Source organism: Buteo buteo, chromosome 5, assembly GCF_964188355.1.
Source record: "Buteo buteo chromosome 5, bButBut1.hap1.1, whole genome shotgun sequence".
Classification (NCBI taxonomy): Eukaryota; Metazoa; Chordata; class Aves; order Accipitriformes; family Accipitridae; genus Buteo; species Buteo buteo.
In genome coordinates this window covers 32,390,552-32,411,585 of record NC_134175.1, presented here as the reverse complement: position 1 = coordinate 32,411,585, position 21,034 = coordinate 32,390,552, and the positions used below count along the sequence as shown (strand labels likewise).

Genomic DNA, 21,034 nt, shown 5'->3' with positions numbered 1-21,034 from the left:
TGCCTCTCCCAGGTAGTGTGATGATAATGTTCAGGAATAGGACATGCCTATATGCTCAAGTGCAAATGCACACTTGTAGCAGACAGGCAGAGGTTTGGGCATTGCCAGTCATGCAGCACCTGCCCTTGCTCAGGGAGACTTGTTGCAGAACCCGTGGAGGAAGGCAGCAGGGTGGGATCCTTGAGCCAGACAAGCACTGAAACATTTTGAGCACTTAATTTTTTTTTAATGTTCCATTGAATATAAAGCACCTTCTATCTTCTTTGCTTTCAAAAAATGCATGCTAACTCGATGTAACTTAATGAGTTCCTGTTCTAGGTGAACAATATAATTTCTCAATGTTTCAGACACCTTTTAATATTTTCCAGGAAGGCATTGCTGAGCTGTCCAGTTCTGTTCTGTGACTTGCTACAGTCTTTTGTAATAATATCAGATGGACTGATTGTTGTTAGAATGATCCCTACAGATTTTTAACTACATCCTTCATTATTTTGCCTCCTGGTAGTAAATAGAATAGAGTAAGGAAAATAAATTGGAATGTAAGAGGACATTGATGAGATAAGCTATCACTTAATGACCAGGCTAAGAACTACCACAGAGGAACCTGGAGGAGTAGCATTGGCTTTCTAGTGGGCAGAGTTGTTATTTATCAAAATGATTGCTGAGGCTTTTACTTCTTTAGACAGTTGCTCTGAGCCACTTAGCAACTTTTGGGTCATGTCCAAGTGGCAGGTAACTGCAGCTTCTTTTTGCATCTTGGAAGCTGCCTTGGTGAATGAAGCAGAGCTGCATTAAAATTGTGTGTACGTGCCAAGGGGCTGGTGGATGATGCTATGCCTTGGCTACAGCTTTAATGTAGACACAGGTATTGCTCACAATATTTTTTTTTTCCTTGCTCATGTACTGACAATGTGACCAAATAAAAGATAAAGTAATGCTGCAGTGCCTGGTGGGTTAGAACAGAGCCATTGTATTAGGGTGACCTACTGCAATTTAAAAATGAAATTGTCGATCTTCCCTTTCCATCTGTGCTTCTTCCTGCCCTTTTCTCTGTCCATCATTTAATCCCATTTGGGCCATGTGTCTTTTCATATGTAGATGTTTTATGACTGGCTCATTGCTTTGGTTGTCCCAGACTTGCTGAAATAAAGAGACTTATCAGCTCTGTATTTTAGGAGGTGGCAGAGTGGAGTAGGAGACAAATCTATAGGGTCAGGAGTGGCATGGAAAGGATACATTGGGATTGACTGTTCATTTTTACTCAGTGTAAGAAGTAAAGGACCAGAAATGAAACTGGCAAGTGACAAATTCCAAACGAAGGGAAATGGTTGTCTTTGCACAGTCTGAATTTACACTGGGAAGCTCTGCCACAGAGTGTCGAAAGTTTGCGTGGACTCAGCGGCTGGCTTGGGGAGGGGCAGCTCTTTGGGGACTGCTGCATGCAAAGATGCCTTTTTTGGTCTAGAAGGCCCCTAAGGCGCAGCTTTTTAAAAGTTGGGAGAATATTTTTATCTCCGCTGACCTTTAGCAGTGGGCTAGAATTTTGGAGACCTGAATTTTACCACTGACCCTGACTCATGTATCCTGATTTTACTGTGGGCAAAAAGTGTGAGAGTGATACCTTCAGCACTGTATCATCCATACCTTCTACAGCTGTGGTGATGCTGGTGGAGGGCAGCTGAGAGGAGGCACTGTGTGTGAGAGGTGGGGGGGACTGGAGTACATCTCCTCTTCTGTTCCCTTCTCCCTCTGCTTCATCTGCGCCTGGAAAGTTACAGAGTGACTAAACTCTTTTATTTTTAGACATTACAAAGAAAGAAGGCATTAGGCAGCTGGCTGCAAAAATATTTGTTTGTGACCTTTCTCTACGTTTGTGCAGTTCTTGTTGCTATTCTGGAGAGCATGCAGTTCCTCCCCACTTCAGTGTTTGGTCTTACAGAGTTTTAGGAGAAACCAAAATGCTTATAATTTTATGCATGCATATATTAAAAAAAAAATAAAATAAATTGCTTCCATGTTTGGAAGATATGGCTACTTCTGTTTGTAAGCTGCTGGCCTTGTTTGCGTCTCATTTTCTTAGTAACTTACTAACTGGACAAGCAACTGGAGCACTGCTGGTAGGGGCTGCACTGGGGTATTCCCTTATTGGTGGCTGAACATCCTCTGCTCCAGTCAGTCCTGTTATGAACTGACCTACAACTTGAGAGAGACTCCTACTAACCTTTCCACTTGTGAGAAAAAGGATTAAATAGGTTTTAATCAGTGAGGCAAAACACTTTAGCAGCATGTGTGAACAGTGGCTGGAATTGGGGCCATGATCAGCTGGGTCTGGCCTGCAGTTTGTGATGGGAGCTAGCAAGTGTGCAAGGGTAGCTCAAGCCAAACAGATGTTACTGGTCATGTTTTTTGTTATCACAAAAAATCTCAGGAAAAAGGGGATCTTTTTAACTTTGTGCAATGGGGAGATTGTAAATTAGATGTGTATGTTCAGTCAAAACAAAAAAGGCAGGACCATATAAATGTGAGAAATCCAGCTGCAAAAAAGAAACAGTTTTACAGTAATTTAATGGTATGGGTCAGTCATATCAGTTGCGTTCCTTAAGAGTAGCTCTGTAGGACAAAGCATTTCATAATCTGTTGAGTGATGAGGATAAGTTATTTACTTAAAATGGTGTGTATTAGCACTGCACTAACCGGTAAGCCTGCAAGCTGAAATACGACTACCAAATCCCTTTTTTAACACAGCTACCTTTTACAGACTGTTGAGTAAAGTGAAACTTTCTATTATGTGAAAGTACTCTTGGACGGAAGCCCTTCGGTCCCTTATTGCCCCCAAGCAGATTACTGTGACCAAATTTTCTTCTCTAAAGCTGGTCTGTATAAAACCATTTGTCACTTACGCAGCATCCAAAGTATGAAAAAACACTTGATGCTGAATTTATAGGGCACTTTTTTTCACAGCTGAAAAATTACTAAAATCTTTTTGAAGGTGAAGCATTGCTCTTGCAAGCAGAGATAGAGTAGTTTTATACAGCTAATGTGTGTACATGTCAGTACTCCTATTGCATCAAGTGTTACAGTTGTAGTGCTATTCTTTAGCCTGCCTTTTATACCCATCTTCAATATTAAAAGAAAGAATATTTTCTGTCAAAAGGCAGAAAAATGCATGGGAGTGGTGCTGTAGCATTACAGGGGCTGTGGCGGTACTTCAGTACCCGTGACTGGTATTCCAGAGGGGTATCTAGCCAATGGAGCAAGCCCGATAGAGCCCATGTGTAGCGATGCATTGGCTTCTGCCACCACTGGCTTCTAGGACTCTGTCCATGCTATATCCTAGCAAATACCTGCACTCAATAAAGTATTGGATTGCACTTCCTTATTTTAGATGAGCAGTTTCTCATTCCACACCATTAGTTTCACCAGCCCTCAGTGGCACTGCAGGCTGCTTCCAGCCATGGTCCCTGAGGTCCAAGTATTGTAATAGATGCATTTTCTACTGTCAGTTTGATGAGTACTTTGATTTTTATTATGAGGGAAGAGCAATGCCCTTTGTTAGGAAGGATTTCAAATAGCTTCCCAGCTCTGTGTTTAAGAAGTAGCAGGACATTGGTGATCGATGTGCAGGTTGGTTTGGGTTTTTTTCAGCTGGTTGTTTTGGGGTTTAGGGTTTTTTTTAAAGCCTTTTAATGAAACTTAGAATACTTTGTAGAAATCCTGAGGTCAGAAACGTGTTTCCTTGTTGGAAAGGTTTCTCAGGTCAAAACATTAACAAGAAACTTTCAAAACCTTGAAAAAAACCCCCAAACCCCAAAGTACTGATTTTCCAGCAGTCTTTTTTCCCCTCTAGTGAGTGTAAATGCTGTCTAATAATTTGTGCCAGAGAAAGACAAAACCTCATTAGTTCAGTAAGCTGAATTCTCCCGCAAGCTGCTTAGCTGTTTTTTTCTAAACACACGTGGGTTCTGCAGTATAGTGCTTAGTTTGTATAATTTGATGGGAGGTGTGGGATAATGATGCTCGTGTGAAAATAATGGCTAATGCATCTCTAAAAAGAAGAGAAGGAAAAGCATCTCAGATGAAAGGCAGATGTGTATGTGTGCTTTTCTGAAGTCATTTGAGGAGGGTTGGGAATAGGTCCCCCTGAAAAAGTTGGCTCTGAGCTCTCCTGTGCACTGCCCTCTGAGGCAGCACTTGTGATGCTCAGCAGCAGAAGGCTCTTGCTGACATACTGAGTTGTGTGCTGGGCTTCTTGCATGAACAGACAGGTTCTTACCTCTGAAAAGGTTTCATTGCAGGAGTTGTGACCCATTTCCCAGCACACCCAACAAATTTTAGTGAAGTTAACTTTCCTCTATAGCTACTGGATGAGGTTAACTGGGTTAAGACCCCTGCCTGTGCTTCAGACATTGCATGCTGGTGGGCATTCTGCAGCAGAAGGTGTTGGGAAACATAAAGCCAAAATCAGTGCTGGGATAGGTATACTGAAGTGAGTACTCTTATCTACTGAATTTGTCCTAGGACTATTAAGATTTTTCTGCTTTTTTAAATTAGTGATACAAGTAACTTCTGAATTAAGTAGGTCAGTCGTACAAAAATAATAAAACAAATTCAGCAATTGTTTTTGTATGTCATGGCAGTAAATCTGTTGAGCATCTGCTCAGAAACAAGCCTCTTCTGCTTTCACTCATCCTTGTAGTTAGAGCAAATTTAGATTGTTTCTGTTTAAAACCAGCAAGCAACGTTCAACAAGTCAGACAATTGTAATCATAAATTCCTGGAACAATCTGTGTTTAGAGACCATAAAGTAGATAAGCTGGGAAAATTTGTTCTCCATCAGCCTTTCAAAAAGGGAGCCAGACTCTTCAAAACAGATTTGGGTACCTCTTTAGCACAGAGGGGAATTTTTGCTGGTTGTAACTACCTTCCCTGGTATTTGTAAATACATTGATAGGAAACGGGAAGATTTGATGGACATAATTTGGAGCTCACAGGTGGCTGGTGTTAGCAACATGAGCAGTCTTTTATGCAAGTACCACTTGAACTATGCCTGCATCCAAGTGAGAGTTTTTACCAGGTTCACAGAGGTGCTGTATGTATGTAATCAGAGTATACCACTTAGCTCAAACTAGAGTTCGTTATACTTGGAGATGACTCAGAGATGCTCTGCACACTTCATGTTGACTGTAGTTTTCTCAAATTTCTCCATGTAGATGCATGCTCAGCATGCTCAGGAAGGAGAGATTCAAACTCTCATTGTGCACTGGCAAGCAATTGACTCAAATGTCTTTGTGGACATGGAAGGCTAAAGCAAAAATGCCTATTCTCAGTGTTCATGGGGACTTTGTAGCCAGGGTTCTGCCTGATGGCTTCATGAAATTTTTAATGTCAGCACAGATCATGTAGGAGCAGTGTCCAGGGTGATTTTATGAAGATGCTTTGTGTCAGACTGAGGTACCTTCCCAGAAGATGGATCGTTGGTCAGGGGATGGATGGGCTCCTTAAGTTTTGGGCTCTAATAAGAGACCATTAGTCTTGTCTGTTGGTCCACAATATGACCTACTTTTGATAAAAATGAAAGACAAAAGGGAATGATTCAAGCTGTGATGAACAAACATTTAAAAACAAAATGTGAAATATGCACTGGCTTAGTTTTTCTCTCTTGCACTGATGAAAGCCACCAAGTGAGTGGGCTTCCATATTGAAGTTGGCCAAGAAATCAAGTTGTTTAAGTGAAGGAAGAAGCTTTCTGTGCTTGAAACACATAAAGGAAAAAAGGTTTTCTAATTCGTGGGAAGAAGATTTTCCAGAGCCTGTTAGCCATTAAAATGCGTAACACCTAGATAGAAAAAGTCATTGCTTTAACAAGACTCAGGAGGAACAAGAAGGTTGATGCAAAACTAAGAAATGACAGTAATGGAGCAGAAACTGAAACAAATTCAGTTTTTGCTTGCAATCTTTAGGAGAGGTTTCAAGGTCAAGGACCAGACAGGTCACTTGTCTCAGTGCACATAGTTTGAAAGTTTTAAATGAAAAATTTAACAAATTTCAGAAACCTTCTTGATGTACAATAACATTTAAAACATCGCATGTGAATGGCAGGACAGCTTATTAAATCTGGTGGGGGAAGTCCATAAATAATAAAAAATTAATCTAAGCTTATTTTGTTGGCAGTTATTCCTGGGTTTGGGGCCTAGTAAGACTTCTTGCAGCTCCATCCCTTGTGATGGTGACTTATTTTAGATATGCCACTTTTAAATGCAGAAGTGTAAACCACCCTTTTTCATCTACATCAAAGAACTTGGTCTTGATTGGGGTTCTCTTGAATGGATAATCTTGTCCTTATCCTTTTGTAAAAATAATTGGACATGAGTTCAATAGCCTTTATTGCAGACTATATTAAGACAGTATAATAAAATCAAGGATCAGGTAGTAAGTTGTTATCCTTCCGCAGTGGGGGGAATCTATAGCAGACTTTTTTGTTATTCAGTCTATTGCTTCCTCATTCCTGGGCCCCTTTCTTATCAGCTTGTGAGGGGAGAGAGTTGTGGAGATTGGTTTTGGTTGTTTTTTTGTTTTGGTTTCTGCCCCGCCCCCCTTTCTTTTGCATTTTTTACCTCAGTAAAAATGGAGAAGGGTTTATGGTTTTCAATTTCTGGATTCTTGCTGTCTTGTTCTAGAGAGGATTTTGGTGAAATGAAGCAAGTTTCTAAATAAAGCAGAAACATTTGACAAATAAGCATTGCAAAGTAGTACAATTTTATCACTTCAAAGGGCATGGGAAAGAAACCAAACCTGCTTTGAACTGGTTAACATGTATCACTTGCCAGCTAACATTGTCAATTATTTTAAGACTGATATTTCTTAAATTGAAAGTTAAGAACGAACCGTTGAGTATTTTCTTTATATCTCCTCATACATTTTTTTTTAAAAAAGCATATTTAATTACATGAATCAAATATTCATTAGCCCTGTTAGCTTAATGGTTTGTTTTGGGGTTTGTGGTGTTTTGGCTTTTGGTTTGTTTTTGTTGTGGTTTTTTTTTTTTTTTTTGTGGCCCTGTTTGGAAAGCCTTAATTCTTGCAGATCTTTTAGGCTGTTTAAAAAACCTGTAATCCCTCTTTACCTGTTGTGGGCTCTGTGGTGGTTTGAGCGTCTTCAAAGCTGCTGAGAAACTGTCAAACGTGGTTTTGCTAAAGGGTAGCCACTGTGGTCAGCTCAGAAATGGCAGGTAACCTGCTGGTATGGAAACACTATGTTCATGTGGTATAGCAAGGCCCTACAGGCATATTTCCAGTGTCCCAGATGACTACAGAGTTGCTATATATTAGTTTCTGACAAAATTCAGGGCAAAGATACATGTTGCAAATAGGGCTGTTTGATTTGTAGTAAAATCCAGAGAATCACAAAAAAAGAAGATCTTTTTTACTTTTTTTCCTCCTCCCTCGTGACACTTTGAAAAAAAAAAAATATTTATTCAATGCAGACTTTGCTAGTGCTAATGTACATCAGCCTCCAAGGATTATGTGGGTCAACGCTAACATTTCTAGTTAATTCTGGGATTAAAACAATGTAATTTGTCAAGACGAAAAGCAGTAAACTAAAAAGGTTAGATGGTAATTAATTAGTAAGGTTCAAATAGCCAGTGAAGGAGAACAGAAAGAGCTCTGTGAGCCAGTGGGGGCATTTTCCTTACTCTTTTATTAGAGGTTATTTTATCAGTGATACTGCAGTTATATTTCTAGTTGATGTGTCCAGGATGATTTGTGCTCATGACAGATGTGATCTGTTTGTATTTCTAAAGAGAAACTTTTACAGAGTATGGAGTGCCCAGGAAGTGGAGCCAGCATATTTTTAAGCTGTAATTTTCTGAGTGTGAGGAATTATATGTCTAGTGTGGAGTGGTGGCAATGGCTTCTGAAGAGGCTGTGGGTTTGGGGTTTTGTCTCCCCCCGGGGTTGATGGCGAGGTGGGATCCTCGTCTCCCTCTAAGTAGCACTGTGCCCACTGCGATCACTGCAAAGAGCAAGTGGTGGCCAACTGGCATTTATCTTCTTCCACCAGGGCAAAGTTAATTTTTAGGGGGGGGGTTTGGCTTTGGTTTGGGGTGGGGGGGGTTGTTTGTTTTTTTACTTCTCCTTTTTCTACTTACTCATCTGTTGTAATAGTGGCTGTCTTTGTCTAGTTGGCATTTGTTAAAGGGCAAGTGGGAAACCCACATGGCACTTGTTCTTGATCAAATTTACATAATTCTGGTGAAATGGTGGGGTTTTTTATGCGCTAGGAGAGGCGAGAGATCATTTTGCAAAGGGTTTCTTGACCCCTTGCTAGAGAAAAACTGATTTCTGAGTTTGGGGTGGAGTATAAGGCCTTGTTGTCACTGTTGTAAATAATAATTTTGAGAAAAACAGACAGGATCCAAAATGCAAACCAGCGCCTGCCTTTAGGGGTACAGGACACTCGGAAATGCTTGTCTTCTTCAGGCAGATGGTGCAGTATTTATGGGCCTGCAAAGGCTGAGTGCTTTCAACTCCGATGCTCTGCAGACATTACCTGAACTAGCTGGCTGTGGGCTTTTTGGGTTGGTTTTGTTTTTAAATGTGGCTTTAGTCTGTGAATGAGGAAGCTGCCTTTAAAAAGGTTCTTGAATTCTGAGTTTAATTCCCTTGTTTATGTTGGTCTTTCACTTTTAGTTCCAGAATAGATGGGGCTGCATTGGGCAAAAAATGCTTGTCCTTTAATTTCCGTGTAATTGAATACCAGCTTTCAAGTCAGCTGTACTGGAATCCATTGAAAAAGAGTTATTAGTGTGGCATTTGTTCAGATTTACGTGTTTTAAAGAGAAAAGCTGGCAATATATTCAATTCTGCTCTTCTTACTCTTTCACAATACTTCTTCACTCTTAATTGCAGTACCTTATGTGATAAATAGTCCCATGGGCTTCAGTAAGACTGCTTAGGGAATTGAATACCACAGCGTTAGCAGAAATGGAAAAAATGAATAGTGCTTTTAAGAAGTGCAACATTTGGCAAAATGCTCATAGTTTGTACATGTATCAAACATTAATTGTTTTGTTTACTTATGGATCTATTTAAATTATTATGGAAAACTGTTGGTGAGAATTATGTTAACGATGCTTTTTATGGTACCTGGTGTGGCATTTGGGATCCTATTGATTAAATTCTATTTTTAAATTCTATCTTAACCTTGAAAAGCAATTTTTATACTACAAAGTATAGCTTGAATTTGTTAAGGTTTTTTATGAAAAGTAAAAAATATCTCTTAAATTTTACCAGTTCCACCAAACGTAATCACATGGACATGGCTCCTGCACTCTTGAATTGGTGGTCAGACCTGCTCAGTATTGAAGGCATGTAAAATGTTTCTGTTAAAAATGCTTTCTTTCCCTTGAGTGTCCTAATAGGAATTAACAATCCCTTGAGGGGATTTTTTTAAAGCTTTTTTTTCAAAAGTGGAGAAAGACCACAAGAGCATATCAGGAGAGAGACCTTTGTGGTTTTTTTGAAGCTTTCCATGTCCCTTCCTCCCTGACATAGCTGGCCAAGATCATCCTGTGTCTTGCAGCGGTGTACCCTGCACACATCCTTACTGTGCTTTGCTGTCGTTGTGGACCCTTGTTCTGGTCATGTGCCCATTCCTCCAGTGCATGTGAAAAACATAAGCAGCAAAGGAAGAAAAATTTATGTTCCTGTTTAGAAAATAGCAGATTGAAGCAGAAAATGTGTTTCATTTTAGGTAATGGGTATAACATCGATATTACAATTCTCTTCTTTCTTTAAAATCTACACAAATGCTGTATCTGTGCTTTGTCCTGGATTTGTCTAGGCTGTTCATTAGCAAGATATGTCATTTTAGGAATAGCATTTAAGCAAACCCAGCTGGTTTGCTTAGATTTAAATGAAGATCAGCTCAGCATGATGCTTGTTGGAATTGCTCCTTGTGGAATTTTTCTAACTGGGGCTTTTTAATCTGCTTTTGACTTTACCAAATTAATTTTTTTTTTCTTTTAAATTAGCATGTTTAGGGACCTGCCTTTCTGTTGGAGTTATATCATGGCTATCTCATTACTTCACTCAGCAGGAGAAAAGCAGAACAGAAGTTGAAAGATGTATGTGTGTAAAACAAAACAAAACAAAAAAAACCCAACAAAAAAACCCCAAACCAACACCTCCCTCCCCCCAAAAACCCCCCCACAACCACCAAAATCCCAACCAAACAAAACCCCACACCCTCCAAACTGACAAACAAAAAAACCCAAATCACGTCTTACTTCAGAGGAGACTGACTTTGCCAGTGGCCAGAAAATCCATCTGAAGCAATTTTTATTTTTGTGCTTATTTAGTGAGTTTCTTGCTCTTGCTGTTGATGGTAAAGGCTGAGCTTGGGTTCCTCTCTGAATGCATGAAGCTGATGAAGAAGTTGTCTTTCATTTATTTGCTTTTATTCTACCTACCGCACTCCTCTGCCCTGTCTCTACTTGTGTTTCCTTGTAGGGCTTTGTGAAATTAGATTGAACATTGCTTGACATCGTCTTTACTGTCTTACCTAGGCTTGACTCTATTGCTTTCTCTTCAGGAAACTGTTTGAATAGCAAAGACTGGAATTTGGGGGGGGGAGTTCAGCTTTTTAGTACAAACCATGGACATGGATGCTAAGATTCTCAGCCCCTCTGTTACATGGCTAGAAGTGTTTTACAACTCCCTAAAATTATAAAAGTAAATTTCTGAAATCAAACTCTATGAGCATTCTCTTAGCTTCTTCAGCTACCTTTTTGGCTATCAGCTAACAGCAATGGCCAGCACTGGTTTAGTTACGTCCATGTTGGACTAGAGAATATAATTATTTCTTCTTCTTTTGTCACCTTATACTTTAAGTAATGTACAAGTCTCCAGTGTAGCTAGACTACACTGTATTTACATACAACATATACAGAGCTTATATGCTTCTGTTTCATGAGTGGAAAACTGCTTTCTTCTCAAGCTCAGCAGTGAAACTGGTATCATCCAAGCTGTTAACCCTAAAGCAGGGAATTTACAGTGCTACAGTGCCATTGATTTGGTTGACGCTGTGGAGCTAGCAGTATGGTTGCAATCTGCAGCCGATCCAGATTGCAACCAAACTTTTTACAGAGTCTAATAAGGTGTTGGGATATTTTTTTTCCCTTTTATAACATACAAGGATCAAATAGTGAGTTCGTTGACACACTGCATGTGTCTTTGGATATATGACTTCTTACCCCTTTCACAAATAGTCACCAAAATGATTTCAGGCTATTAGAATTGACTTTCATATGGGAATGGTATCAATGTGTCAAGAATTTTTCCTTGGAAAAACAAGGAAAACAAGGTGGGTTTTCATCACCCGTCTTTCTTTACCAAATGCTATTGCTGTAAGCACTGTAACATTGCTTAGGACTTAATTCTCTTTAATCAGCTGTGTGGTCTTAAACATAGCAGAACCAGCAGCTGTAGCTCAAAACAGTGCTTAAAATGGGGGTTGCATGTGGATAAGAATTCCATGATTCTTAAGAGCTTGTGGTCATTCAGCTGGATAAACGTGGAACTACTTCTTAACTATGGAGTATGTTGTTTTGGTCCCTGCTGGCAAATGAAGTCTTAGGAAACGGAAGTCTTCACTTAAAGTGAAATTGAGAGTTACATAGCTCAAAGATGGCAGAAGTTCATACTCTTCATATATGAATGTGATTCCTATACAGACTTTGTAGCTTTCATGGGGTTCCAGAGTTGGACTCATAGTTACAAATAATTTAGCTTTCAGGGAGTGGAATGGTGGTCTTTGAATGTATGTAATGTAAGCTATGTAATTAATCTCTAAAATGTATCTGAGACACCCAGTTTATAAACTGGATGAACTTATGGATTGGTGTTTGGATCTGTAACAGCTTCGTATTTTAGCAGAAGAGTTTGAAGGAAGAGCAAAGTCTTTGAGGCATGGCTCAACACCATTTAAACTTTATGGTTTAGAAAATTGTATTGACTGGGCAGCTTAAGTGCTTGCTGCCTTTAATGACTTTGTTTGAATATCCACTGTGCAAAAGGAGTCCTGAGGCAGTAACTGATTTATGAAAAAGGCTCTGTTTGGAGGAGAATATTATGTGCTCCTCATCTCTGCAAGCTGCCCTGCTTTCATTAGTTGGTGCTTCTCTAGGAGGCATTCCTCTTGTGCTTTTGTTCTATCCTTTTTTTTTCACAACATGAAAGAAAATCCTTTGTTTCATGTGCTCCATGGAGTTCCTTTCATCCTTCAAAGTGATGTTACTTATTTTGCGATGTAATTGCCTGTATGAGCTTGCATTTGAGCTGTAAGGCTAAGTATTGTTTTTGTTGGCAGGGTTATAATGTTTGTGCATTTACCACATGTCATTGATTAATAACAGTAATGAAGTAAATAACTGAAGGATTTAACTTGTTTTCTTTTTTCATTCTTCTGTTTCTCACAGGTTCATTGCTAAACCATGTGCCTTAGGCCTTAAAGTCCAAGCCAACGGACCACAGAAAGCTCAACCTAATGCTATCCTGGAAAAAGTTTTCACAGCTATTACAAAGGTAGAGTATTTTAAAAAAATATTTACCTTATAAAGTGGGATATGGCACTATAAACTATGTTTGAACAAAACAAAGCTAACTGCTAAACGCAGTTCTACATTTTTACAGCTAAAACCAGAACATGCAAATGTCAAGGTTGTCATTGGTATGCCAGCTTGTGCAGTTGTGGATCCCTTCGTGACGTCTCCTGTAAGCTTTTAATCAAAAAAAATTGTTACAGAAACACTTTGTAGGTGCCATATGGCCACCCACTTCTTTTTGCTTCTTGTCTCTTAGAAATTTCCACAAAATCATCAGGTTTTTTTGAAAAAAGAGCAAATTGTGAGCCAGTAAGATTGGCCTTACTGTGTTTTCCATGAAACTTCAAAGCTACTCCTTCTAGGGGAACTGCCTAAACACAGGACGCTGGTGGCTTGCTGGTGTCCCAGCTGTTTACATTGTGATGAATGTCCTTCAATGTCCACAGCTAGAAAAGTGGGGGGAACTGACTGAATAATGTTTTAGAGCTTACAGATTATTTTTTTTTGTACAATACAAGTTTTTCCCCTACCACTTATGTCTCTGTCTCTACAGCTCTCACTGTATAACATCTCAACTAAACCCCTATGTCCTCCTGTCCGTGCTTTTGAAGCACCCTGAGCTTTCCTGTAGCAGTGAGCAGGTGTCCTTTAGCATCTCCTGAAGACCTCAGTGGTCAGCTGCTTTGTAGCAGGAAGGCCTGTGGAGGCCTGAAGGACAAAGTCACTGTGCTGCAGGAACTTCTCAGTCCCACCTCGGCTCCAGGCTGCAGCTAGGCATGCCACAGCAAAGGCATCAGCCTAAACTTCAGAGTGTATTAGGGTCATAGAGGGCAAAATTGGGTTCAGTGTCAGGGACAGCACAATATGCCATGGATCTGTCTTGCTTGTGTGTCCTACCGTCTCCCAAGATCACCATGGCACTTGGTGTGTTTTTTGTCCTGTTTTCAGGGAGGGAAACGCACATACTTTGTTTCTAAAAGCTGCAGCACATGTGCTCTTGCCCAGACTCAGCTGGAGGAAGAACAGACTCAGCTGGAGGAAGAATGGGATGATTTTTTTTTTTTTTTTTTTAATTTTACCTTGCAGTATCTGCTAGTCCAACACAGGGCCTGAGGGTGTGAAGTAATCTAACTAGTGCCTGTGAGCCATGGTACGAGCTGGCACACACCGCTGCCAGCACCCAGTGCATGGAGACAAGTGGGAAGAGCTCCAAAGGAAAGTATCTACTCTCCTGCAAGTGTTTGGTAGGGCTTCCAGTAGCTGCTCTCAGAGAAACTGTCAGATTTAGCTAGCCGTCTTTTTTGAGTTATGTGCAGCAGTTCTCTCTGGTCAAACTCCCATGAGCTGCATCAGTCATTTGATTTCTCTAAAGTCACAGAGAATGGCTTTTCTTAACCTTCCATTGAAAAACTAGTGGCTACTTTGGTTGACTAAAAACTTTTTTTTCTTTTTTTTTTGAGATGGATGGCAAATACTTTACCCTTCTCTTGTCTCATCCTTTCCTATCCCTTTCCTTCATGTCTTTTCCTAGAGGCTGACAGATGAAATTTCAGCCTGATGGAAGCTTTGCTGTTTTACCTCTTGCAACATTTAAAAAAGTCTTTATCGTGGCAGCTCTTGCATCTCATTCAATGTATGTAAGTGGCTTGCAGAAATAAAGCTAAAGCTCCAGAAAACAAATTGTCCAAAAGCTTTTTCTGTTTCTTTAAAAAAGAATGGGATCAGGAGAAATATATAAATAGTCCTCATGCAGTACTGTACAGGTAGATTTGCTGCATGATTAGAAACATGGCCTGTACTCCTCTTCTCCGTATAATAGTCAAATTGAGGACAGACTCATTTTGCTTTTGCCTTACCTCTGCACCGTCTTGCAGCTGCTCTAATGAAATGAGAGTTCCACATTTGCTGCTTTGGAGAATAATTGTGTGTAGCTAATTTTACAGAAAAAAATTCTGTCTCCCTGTGGTCAAGGTGATTTTCCTTTAGAAGTTGTCACTTTGTTTAATGACCTCATTTTTTAACATTAATATGCACAAACATGGGATATGTCTTCTTTCCATGTCAGTCAGTCTCTACTCTCTACTGCAACAGTTGATAGGACAAAGATCATGATACAGGAGGGTGGGACAGGCATAGCATGTGGCTGGCAGGGGGGTGTTTGTAAGCCCCACTGCTCGAGAAATGCATGGCATTTTATCTCTATTTATCATCACTTTCAAGTTTCAAGCAAGTTTTCATCCAATTTTCCCCTTTAACTTTCTTATTAGTCATAACCTGCATGCAATATTACAGCATATGTCCTTCTAGATTAATAATAGTTACTGTAAATGTATTTTGATGTGGATCTGCCAGCAGAGATTTCTGTGAAAGTGATTTTATTTCTATGTATCCAAGTGTTTGACAGGCAGCCTCTAAGACATCAAGAGGCAATTACGGTGGTTCTAAATTTAAAGTGGACTTACTGCAGTTGGGCAAAGAAACAATTTTTATCCTTCTCTGTTCTGTAGCATCCAGATGAGAAGAGGCTGGAGGGCCTCTCCAAGCAGCTGGACTGGGATGTACGCAGCATTCAACGCTGGTTTCGACAAAGACGCAACCAGGAAAAGCCCAGCACTCTTACAAAGTTCTGTGAGAGCATGTAAGGATGCGTGTTCTCTTTAGTCTTGTTGAGCCTGTGTCCTCATGAGTTTTCCCCTTTGTTCTTCATGTGTATTTTTGTAGACAGGTAGAAAATTATTCAAATTGATAGAATGTAACTTCTTGAATGAGAAAAACAATTTCCTTTCTCCTGAAGGAGTCAGATTGTACTTTTTGTGTGCTTTCAACGGTGAAAAGCTTTCAGAAATCAGGTGGTTGTGATTCTTACTGTCAGGGTGCCAGCCTGACCCTTTCAGACAAATCGCCTGATGTTAGGGTGGGAAGCTGTCTTAACAGCACATCCTTTAGCTATACAACCTGACAGACATCTGAGATGGAGGAGTAAAGTTAAAAACCAGTTGGGTTGTTAAACCCTTTCTTTGTTTTTTCTCATCCCAGGCTTGTCCCCTTTACTAGCCCATTTCCCTGGGTGCACTGAACTCTGAGAAGCTAAAGGTTCCTACACTTTGTTTAGGAAGTTATTTTTCACCTGCCAGGGTTTACTTCTAAGGAATCTTTCCCAGCACTCAGCTGCTTTTCAAACTGGTTATCTATATAAAGGTCATTTTCTAATTGGACTCCATTGTTTTTAGTATCTGAGTTACATTTCCATACCAGCTGGATGTAACATATTAATACTTAATCTGCATTGAAAGAGCATGGAAAATTAAATCTACTTAATATTTACATGTTTTTCTTAAAGGGAGACTGATAGACATTGAATTCATAACAAAATACAAAGAACAACACTAGTTTATTTGAAAGAATCATTAATTCCAAGACTTAGCCCTCTAGCACTGCTGGATGTTGTTCCTTTGATGTGGAAGGTTATGCATTTAAGGCAAATTTTACATGCTCCAAATCAAGAGACTTGGCAAATATTGCTGAGGCCATAAACAAGTATTGGCTTTCTTATACCCTGTTGGTCAAGTAGTTGTGTTATTGCTGGCTTAAAATTCTAGTTATACTTTTTGTTAGCTGGTAAAGAAGTGTTAGGTAGAAATGTCAGCAGAAATAGAGGAAGTCTATTTAAGCTAGAAAGCAAATCTTAGTTAATATTGTTTTCCAAGTTTTGGGGTTGGTTTTTATTCCTGATAATTCTTAAATGATTTCTTTAAGAAATTGCAAGTAAAGAAATCACAAAAACACTGCAGACCAGCCAGAGTGAGAGGGGAGGAGTGTGTGTGTTTAAAAAAAACAACTTGTGGAATATACTGTTGTATCATTCATGCAGATTTCCTAAATATATTTCATACTATTTCCTTTTGTAGGTTTCCTTAGTATTTTCCTTGAACCTTAGTTTCCTGTGGCAACATACAGGAAGATCCATAATATGGTCCTGAATAAATAATGTATTAAGGCATTTTTTTCTAAAGCCAAACCATAGATGAAATGTTATTTGAGTAGCAACTGATACTTACTTTCAACTAAGGACTGAATAGGAGAGAAATTAGAAGAGTTACTGTTAAGCATATTGTCTCTCTAGCTCAAAGAGTCCTTTTTTTTATTTTAGAAGAACGATAAATTGTCTGAAAATGATTGCCCTTTAATAAACAGATGAACTTAACTGTCAGAGTGCTTAAGTCCTTTCCTTGGCATTTACAGCTAAAATCCACCCTACATAATATTTAATAAAGCCAGGCAGGGTGAGATTATGGATAAGCCTGGTCATCCTGTTGCCAGCATTTGGTGGTCTTAGAGTTACTAAGTTTTGAGATCAGTGAACAACAACCATTTTTCTACAAGGGTTGTAGCTGTTAATGTACACACTTGTCTGCTTAACTTGTAGGAATGGCTGTGGAATCTTGGAGAAAAATTAAAACTGTATTACTGTTAGAGCTAGCGTATTTGGGTGGTGTATTTGGCTGCTTCTGTAAGTCGGGTCAAAGACTTCACTCTCTTGCATTAGTGCCAGCACATTTGGGCTGAACTAGAGGTAGAAAAAACTTAAACATACCATGAAATACAGGCACGGATAGGAAAGTTATGGGTGCTGAACTTGCTCCTTTGTTGTATACGTTATGGAAAAAGCATGCAGATGAGAGCTATGAATGCAAACTGGAAGATAAGGTCAAGCTGTAATGAATGTCATTAACTTACACTGACAGAATTAAGTGCTAGCTTCATTTAGAGAGAGCCGTTGGGCATTACTACAATATGTGTACTTAATAGCAGTGATAATACTTGTCCTAAAGAAGCAAAGTGGCCTAAATAATAATAAGTGGATAGTTCAGGTTCTCTTTGCTCGTGGTTTGCAGATGGTGCAGTGGGAGTTGCCTCTCCATCTCTATACATACATTCTGCTGTGAGAATGTGGTGTTATCCAACCGACTGTGTGTGCATTGCCTTGATAACATTTCCAGTGGTGCAGTGTGTGCCACCAGCTGTCCCGTCACACGTGCTGGATGGAGTTGTTGGCGGGTAGTCAGAATAGCACCGAGAAGCCAGGGTTACCCTTTTTTCCCCTCAGTATGGGTGTTAAACGGTTGTCTAGTTAAATTATCCATCAGGCCACTAAGCAAGGTGCTTCATTTCAGCAAAGAAATCCTTCTGCATGAGCTCTGTAGCCTTTTCACAGCTATTGAGTTAATGAGGTGGTTTTTGGATGAAGAGTCCATGTCTGGTGGCTGCTTTGGAGCTCCAGGCTGCATAAAGCACATGTTCCCGTGACAGTCATGGGAAGGGGAGCATTCCAAGTCTTCAGTAACTGGGGCACCAGTGGAGAGTTTTGTAACCCTGACAGAGAACAAAGTGCGCCTTTATGTAATAAGCAGGCACAGAGCAAGCAAAATGACAGTGATCCCCACCTACACCTTCAATTGTTGAACTGCTGTTGTCCTTCCAGAGAAGACTTCAGTTTTGCTGGCAACTGCATTGATTGACTGTGACTTGGGAAGAAAAGTGACAGAACCCACAGCAAATGTGGAGCTGCTTAAAAAGAGCTCTGACTCTTTTTACATGGAGATAATTCAATTTACTACTAGAAAAAATGTTCCTTGGGCCCAGAGTGGCTTTTCCATGATGCAAAGGAGAAGGCAGCTGTGCCAAAAGGGCCATAGGCCATTCTTGACTGCCTTATCTTTCTTGCCATTGAGTAGTGTGGGTACTATCTAAGGTAGAGGAGCTTCAATAGGACAAAGGCTGAGAGTGAAACTCAATGATAAACATGCTTGGCTGGGATGAATGACACCCAAGATCCAGGCCCAAACAGACTAAAACAGTAACTTGATCAGATTCTTCTTGTCCCAGATTTCTCACTTTCTCTACCCCTTCCCTTCTGTTTCTTTTCAAGCAAATTCCATTCTGGTCCTAAACAGAGTGCAGAGAAACTCCAAAATATACACTTTTTTTTTTCCTTTCCCAAAAATGGAATAATTCCTTTGCTGCCAGCCTTCATCAGATGTCCTGGGCATTAGCAGATGGTGGTTATAGGAAGAAAAAGACAGTAATAAAATCTCTTGTCTATAGACACTGTTTGTGCCACAGCGTTGTAGCGAAAATAAATTACTTTTCAGGGACCTTAGCCAGCAATCACCCCATAGAGTTTTGTGTGTCAATCTGAAAGAGAAGGTGCCATTTGATTGTCTGAGCTGTGAAGTCTGCTAATGGTGAGAGTTCAGTGGCATCACGTACCTGCTTAAGATTTCAGATGCTATGGTGATAAGTACCTATATGAAATATGAAGTAGATAATTTCACCAGGTGATGATTCATGATCCAGTATTAGTCAGAAAGACAGTAATAAATGGGGTGCTGATGATTATTTTACTAGCAAGTCAATGGGTTGTTTCTTAAGGATTTGGTGATTCTGACATGAAACTTGGAGTTAACAGCAGAGTATTTGTAGTCACTAGGAAAGGCATCCACCTAGTATAACCTCAGATTGTAAACCTCAGGCACTTAGCTTGCTATTTTAGCTTCTGGGGAGAGTCTGTCCATAGCTTTTCTTTCTCTTGTGGGAATTTAGGCAGTTTTGCTTCTTTCCTCAACTTGATAGATCAAAGTTGCATAAAGGAGAAGAAAAAGTGGTGAACTGAGCAAAGTAGACTTTTCTATTGCTGTGCATTTCTGTTGATTTTTATTCCTTTCTCTCTGTCCCCATGGCACTGCCTAACATCAAGGAAAAACAAGCTTTCTCCTCATCAAGAGTAGGGTAAGGACCTTGTGCTCTGCACTTGGAGTATGCAGCGCATGAGAAAACACAAGGAAGTGGATTGCCTTGAGTCTTTTCTGAAGCTCATGTGGTTTCTGTGTTATTCATGGAGAGTACCTGCAGTACTTTACAAGGCTAAAAGTTGTTTCTGCAGAGGACTTTTTATAGTGGTATAAATTGGATCAATTGGTCTAACAACTCTGCTGGAACATAGTTCTAGCACAGAAATGTATTTAAAAAAAAAAAAAGGTGTCTGACCAGAAATATGTTCCCAAAAACATCTTAATGAAGAATGTTGCATCTGAATATAGTGGAATGGGAATTCCAGGCATGGAATAAGCTACTGGGGAAAGGGCTTCAAGGTATGCTGGGGACCCCTGGGACGATGTAACTCTTGGAAGACCATGAATGGGGACTTTGCTGATTGCCAGACAGAATATAGGATCCAGGAATGTGTTTGTTAATGTCTGACATGTCAGAAGGCCAATGCAGTAGTGATTCCCAAACCACTTCCAGTTTCTTCCCAGTTTCAGTGTATTGCGCTGCTGCTCACACTACCAGTGCGTAGGCATGTTTGCTTTTCTCAAAGAATAAATGGTATAGAAAGAGCAAGCATCTGGCCTCCCTTGCTGTCCGGAGCAAAGGGAGAGAACCCATGATGCCCTAAGTTATTAGCCTGGGACTTGGGAACGTCATCAGGCTCATGACTTGTCTGTCCTACAGCTATGTACATTTAAACAAGCTGTTTATTAGGCACATTTACATGGTTTCCAAGGAGTGGTTGGCGGAAACATATGGCCAAGAGAATTTTTTGCATTTATGCAACAGTCTGCATGTGCAAACATGGAAACGTGCAGACTGAAAGGCCAAAGATTTTTTTTCTCCTCATTCTTCTCCAGAAAAAGCTTGGATACTAAAGTATCTGTAAGTGGGGTGTCTTTTAGTTTTGACGTAGGGGTCAGAACAGTCTCTGTCTCATCTCTGAGTCAGAACATACTCTTTTTCCTAAGGAATTGAAACTGTGTTTATGTACATTGCTTTTGGGGAGATTTTATCTATCTATAGCTGTATATATATGTGTGTGCACGTGTGTGTGTATAGAGACAGATATATACAGAATACTTTTTTCTCGTCATGCACATTTGTGTGAAAATTTTATGGGCAGTTTGCAACTTCTTGGCCATATTGCTTTTCTCGACTAGCAGAGTAATTCTCTCCTACAAAATTGTACTGGAAAAATAACTATGCAAGGGAAAGAAATTGAGACAGCTGCTTGGTTGTTGAAATTCTGAACTGTGCTGATACAAATCTTAACAAAGCGCATAAAAGAATTCATCAGTCTGTGCTTTGTGTGTAGCAGTAAAGCACTAGAAAATAAATAGGCGTCAAAAAGCTTCTAGCTCTGAATTTTTAATAGCCTCAGGCCCTCTTAAGTCAGCTTCTAAAACACTGCTGAATACAATGATCTTTGAGATGCAAGCAAAAATATGCGGTAAATGGTGTTATGGGTCCATTTAATTCTGATTTGTGAATACAGGTTTTCAGCTGCCTCAGTGGTACATGCAACTGAGGACTAACTAGTGTTTCACAACCAGAAAAGAGAACAAGGGGATGGGTCTGTCATGCCATGCTATGTGCTCT

General features: G+C 39.9%; 1 protein-coding gene across 3 annotated transcripts in view; it reads left to right on the top strand.

The window, feature by feature from the left end:
• Positions 1 to 21,034, top strand: part of CERS6 (ceramide synthase 6) — a 131,937-nt gene that overhangs the window by 31,004 nt on the left and 79,899 nt on the right. For all 3 annotated transcript variants that reach the window (XM_075028528.1, XM_075028529.1, XM_075028526.1), the window contains 2 exons: positions 12,479 to 12,584; positions 15,112 to 15,242. In XM_075028528.1, the coding sequence (XP_074884629.1) occupies positions 12,479 to 12,584; positions 15,112 to 15,242 (237 nt within the window). The remainder of the gene's footprint in view (positions 1 to 12,478; positions 12,585 to 15,111; positions 15,243 to 21,034) is intronic.